The sequence below is a fragment of the Poecilia formosa genome, unplaced genomic scaffold, assembly GCF_000485575.1.
Source record: "Poecilia formosa unplaced genomic scaffold, Poecilia_formosa-5.1.2 Scaffold820, whole genome shotgun sequence".
Lineage (NCBI taxonomy): Eukaryota > Metazoa > Chordata > Actinopteri > Cyprinodontiformes > Poeciliidae > Poecilia > Poecilia formosa.
In genome coordinates, this window is record NW_006800759.1 from 15463 (window position 1) to 20822 (window position 5360).

Genomic DNA, 5360 nt, shown 5'->3' on the forward strand with positions numbered 1-5360 from the left:
ACAGGCGTTTCATCTCTTATTACAGGCGTTTCATCTCTTATTACAGGCGTTTCATCTCTTATTACAGGCGTTTCATCTCTTATTACAGGCGTTTCATCTCTTATTACAGATATTTTACTCAGACATGAACGAAATGAAGCAGGAAGTGAAGTTTGATTGGAATCCATGATAAATAATCACCAGTCTATGATTTTACAGCCATAAAACTGATTAAAAGATTCAGATTTACATCAAGCACTTTAAAAATTCACACCCTGATAGTCTTAGGAAAAAAACTAAAATGTTGTTCTGACTCCGCAGCAGGAACAGGAAGTCGTTTTCAGATTCATCCATCATGATTGAATGTTTGCTTTGCGTTTGTTTTTGCTGAGTCAGCCTCTCAGGCCGGCAGGTGTCTCTGGGCGCACGTCAACAGGTGAGGCAGGAAGTACGACGCCGAGCCGTCGTCTGGCAGGAGCTCCAGAAACTCTGCCGGGCTCGTCTCCATGGCAACCACCACCAGCGTCTCTGTTGGCATGGAAACCACAGCTGATGAATTGACGTTTGCATTTTGTGTCAGTAAAGCAGAATACAACAGACTATTGGGCTCTAATTCGTTAAAGTGATAATATTATGAGAACAGAGTCTAATATGAACAGGATGAAGAATATTTACCAGATGAAAATCGTAAAATTACGAGAAGCGAACGAGAAAAGAAGCTTCGATTTACCGAGATCTGACGGGACAAACCAGTCCCACAGCTGTTTGCACCAAGTCCTGCTACTGACGATGATGTGATGCTGATGTGTGGAAACATTAAGAATGTCTTCATTTGTAAAGGCACAAGTAAAACTTCACAACACGTTCAGTGTCCTTCATTGTGACGCAGCTTTAAATACAAATTCTCATAAAATTACAACTTAACTGGTACATCATCATCACTTCTTTTTTTCATAAAGTCAGACCAAACTTTTCTTGTTTAGCTTAGTTAAAATTACTAAAATTATTTCTATTTGCTAAATGCCAGAAAACGTGTCGAGGACATTTTTTTTTTAAATTTTCCTCAAATTCAAAAGTTTACAAATATTTGTCCAGAATCTTTAAAATGTTAGACATGTTTGTTTTTCCACTCAGTGGGTTGAGAATCCAGACATTTTATTCAAGTAAGAGTAGAAATACTTCATAATAAAATGACTCAAGTACAAAGTGCACTGTAGAAAAAACACTACTAAAAGTACACTTCTCAAATAGTTACTGAAGTAAATGTACCCAGTAACTACCCAAGTGAATATTACAAATTGAACTAATAAACTGAAGTTGAACTTTGTTTTAAGACTCGAATCTGTAATTTAAGCTTTTACATCTGATGTTATTAAACCGTTTTGATAGTCAGCTGGTAGATTTTTCTGCTACAGTTGGGACATTTCCTCCACCTTTCAGCGCTCCGAGCAGGACGCCGTTGTCAGCGGCCGCTCTCGTCCGGCTGCACAGCTCAGGAAGAAGCTTCTGCCACCAGAGAGCCTGAAGAAAACATGAGAAAAACTCAATAAAATGTTTAAAAAAGCCACACAAACAAAATAAAGTGAATGAAGGACATGCCATGTGTTTGTCCTGTAGCTGGTGGTTGGCGTAGGCTATGATGGCCTGAGGACAGCGGTCCAGCAGCCGCTCAATGCTGCGGCCATACTGCCCCCTTCTGGTGGCACAGAGGAGGTGCAGGCTGAAGCCCCACAGCGTTTCCTCCGACAGACTCTCCAACAGAGGAGCGACGTTTCCGATGGAGAGGGACGGACCACAGAGCAACGACTGCAGGACAGAGCAGCAGGGACAGTTACATCAGTCTGAGCTCTCATCCAGAGAGCTACGGGAGGGGAGAAGGGCCACAAAACAAAAGAGAACAATAATTCTGACTTTAATCTGAGAATGAGAACTCTGGCTTCTGATTTTAAAGCTTCCGAGGGAAAAAATGTAAAAGTTCTGAGGGGGAAAAAAATTACATTTGGGGGAAAAGTCAAACTTCTGAGAGAAAAGTCATATTAAAGTTAGAATTTATAGAAAAAGACAATTCTGAGAAAAAAAGTCAAAATTTGGAAAAAAAGTCAAATTCTGGTGGAAAGTCAGAATTTGCAGAAAGACTTAATTATGAGAAAAACGTCAGAATTTGTCAATTAAAGTCAAAATTCATACATAAAGTATGAGTAAAGTAAAGTCAGATTTTTTTCTGATTAAAAAAACCCAGAAATCCAAAAGATGTCAAGATTCTGAGAAAAAAAGCTAAATTTTGAGTTCAAAATCAAAATTCTGAGTTTAAAGTTGGATTTATGAGAAAATCTGAATTATTTTTTAGTGGCTCCTCTCCTCTTCCTTATCCATCCTTCTGTCTGCACACCTGCAGTTTGTGCAGCGCCTCCTGGTGTTGGTAGCTGGAAGCGTGAGCCGGGTTCAGGATGGTGAGCCACGGGTAGAGGGCGCCATAATGAGAGCAGCAGCTGATCTGAACACAAAGCACAGAGCAGCCTGAAGTCAAACCGCCAGAGGAAAAGCTCTCAGATACAGATGGCGGTGTAACCTTTACCAGGTCATCCGCACTTTTCAGCGACTTGTGTTGTGTTGGGGATTCGCCGGCCGTCAGTCGGTCGATGTAAACCGAAGCGAGTCGGAACAGAAGCTCCTGGATGACGGCATCCTGGGAGGACGCCATGAGCATCGCCTCCCAGAAGTCCACCTGCAGGCTGCTCTCACATCCCAGCTCCTGCAAACAAACATCAGTTCCTACAGAACATCTGCAGCAATCAGAAAGACCAGTGGAGGAAGAGAACGGCGCCCCTAGCGGACATAGGGGGTATTGTTCTGATGGGTTACCTCACAAAAAGAAATTAATTCTTTCGAAAGAAAGAAAGCAGTAAACAGAGACAAAGAAAAAAGAAAAACAAATAAAAGAAATCCAAGAAAGAACAAAACCAAATGGATCAAATTTTAACCAGTTTTCTGCACCAAAGACTTAAGAATGTAAAAACACATTTCACTTTAAATTGTCATTTTTTTTATCACTCTGACTGTATGGAAAACAGATGAGGATATATTTACAAATATAAATAGCTGGGGAACAGAAAAGGCAACAGATCCTCTCCGTGTCCACCAGGGGGCTCTGCAGCAGCACGGACCTTAAAGACGTGATCGGCCGGCTCCAGCTGAACCTTGTTGTTCTCGTGTAAAGCCACCATGGCCGCCACCAGGAGTCCAGGCTGGGAGTCGGCCAGCTGGCCGGCCAACGCCGTCGGACACACCTGAGGGCGTTTCCCTCCTCCTGCGTGCAGCAGCAACCTCGGCTCCTCGATGAACCCGTACACCAGCAGCATCTGAATACACAACACAGAGTTCAACCCACATGTTGTTTACAAAAAAACATGCAACACATCTATCTGAAAATATGTAATTATTATTTTTACATGCAGTTAAAACCTGATATTTACAGACTTTTCCCCTCATGTCTGGAGTTGCATCAGATCAAACTTTTCCTGTTTCAGGTCAGAATTACTAAAATTACTCTTGTTTGCTAAATGCCAGAAAATGCGCAAGAACATTTTTTAATTTTTTTTTTTATAACTTTCTTTGAATTTAAAAGTTTAAACTTTGGAAATTTACAAATAAACTTCTGTAAGTAATCGTCACTTATTTACTCAAGAACAGAAGGTCTTGTGAATTCATTCAATGAAAGTTACACAAAAGTCTAAAAAAAACAAAAGGTTCTTGCTAAGTTTTCTGACATTTAAAAAACATAATAATAATTTTGATAATTCAAAACAACTTAAGAAAAGAAATATTTGGCCAGATTAAACTCCAGACAGTGAGAAAAATGTGTTTTTATCCGATGCATGAACAGTCTGACACCTCAGAGTGTCGCTCCATCAGCTCTGTGTACTGCGCCATGTTGCCCAGGCGCAGCATCATGGTCGCCATGGTGATCGTCAGAGGCACCGCCTCGCCAGCCGTTTCCTCCAGACGTTGTAAAATCTGCAGCGTTGCAGCCGGGTCGACGTTCATCATGCACGGGCTGGCGCACACACTGACCAGCATCGAGGGCTCTGATTGGCTGAAAATTCTAGTGACCTCATCTGCATCTTCCTGATTGCATATAAAGACGGAAAAACTCAGTTTTAGATTTTTTTGTTTGTTTGTTTGTTTAACGTCATCATTCTATAAGCTTAAAGGTGACCAATTATGCTTCTCGAACTGGTTAGGATCGGTTGGATCTGTCATTAAAATTCAGAGAGAATTTAAGGTTTTCATACCTGACTGAGGCTCTGGTCCGTTTCCTCTAACAGGTAATTTTTCAGATAAAACAGGAAACCAGGTCCATAGGAGTGAGGGCTGCCTGGGAGAGGACGGTTTCTGGACATGACCTCAGTGACCGACAGACCGGACATCCTGTAGTACGGCAAAGCCAGGTGGTAATCCTTCTGACCGCCCCTAACAGGACACAAAACAAGAGATGGGCTTCATTAAGCTAAACGGACAAGATAGAGAGTCGCCACAAAAAGTTCAGGAGGAATTTACAACTGGAGCTGTGACTGTGTTGGTGTAGCACTTTAGCATTAGCTTCCACTAATTACTGTACTGGTGTAGCACTTTAGCATTAGCTTCCACTAATTACTGTGTTGGTGTAGCACTTTAGCATTAGCTTCTACTAATTACTATGTTGGTGTAGGATGAAACCAGGTTGCAAATAATTGCAGTTTTATTGATGTGCTCATTGACAACTGATGTAATCCATCAAAATATAGAAAGACAAGTTATTTTAAAAGACACGTGATGCGAGTTGAACATTAAAAATTCATTTTTAATCAGTCTGAGCAGAGTTTAGAGCGCTGGTACCTGCTGAAACTGTCTCCAAGCTGAGCGCAGTTCTGCCTGAACGCCTCCTCCAGCTCCTCCCTCTGCGTCTGGATGGCCATTTTTCTGGCACCTTCACTGGCCTGCCGGTGCTCTGATGACTCCAGCAGGGAGGAGCGGAGGAGGAGGTGGGCTTCGCTGAGGAGGTGACGAAGACTCAGGCCCTGTGGGTTAGTCTCTGCGTAGCGCTGGCTGTACTCAACCTGGCACACACAAACAAGTCACTCCTAAAAACTCAAAATGACCCCAAGACAAATACCTGTGCAGCTATTAAATTTTCTTCTGAGAGAACATGTCAAATATTTATTCATTTTAGGGCTGGGCAATAAATTAATAACATATATTATGATATATACGCACTGCATTCTGGGGGACGTAGGCAGAGGAATGTTTTTAGCTGCTCAATCTCTCACGGCTAGCTAAGCTGGGTTGGTGGAATCGCTCCCACTTTGGTTACCTAGCAACAACTTGGCGAGTAAGTTTTGGTT

At 42.0% G+C, this 5360-nt stretch overlaps 1 protein-coding gene across 1 annotated transcript in view; it reads right to left on the reverse strand.

Annotated features, from left to right (window-relative positions):
• Positions 1-11: 11 nt before the first annotated feature.
• hps3 (HPS3 biogenesis of lysosomal organelles complex 2 subunit 1) overlaps positions 12-5360 on the reverse strand; it is a 23599-nt gene continuing 18250 nt past the window's right edge. The window contains exons 28-36 of the mRNA XM_016666855.1: positions 4855-5075; positions 4272-4449; positions 3871-4104; positions 3144-3338; positions 2555-2731; positions 2369-2473; positions 1579-1785; positions 1413-1500; positions 12-507 (exon numbers count right to left, since the gene is read on the reverse strand). Of these exons, the coding sequence (XP_016522341.1) occupies positions 380-507; positions 1413-1500; positions 1579-1785; positions 2369-2473; positions 2555-2731; positions 3144-3338; positions 3871-4104; positions 4272-4449; positions 4855-5075 (1533 nt within the window). The 3' untranslated portion in view covers positions 12-379. The remainder of the gene's footprint in view (positions 508-1412; positions 1501-1578; positions 1786-2368; positions 2474-2554; positions 2732-3143; positions 3339-3870; positions 4105-4271; positions 4450-4854; positions 5076-5360) is intronic.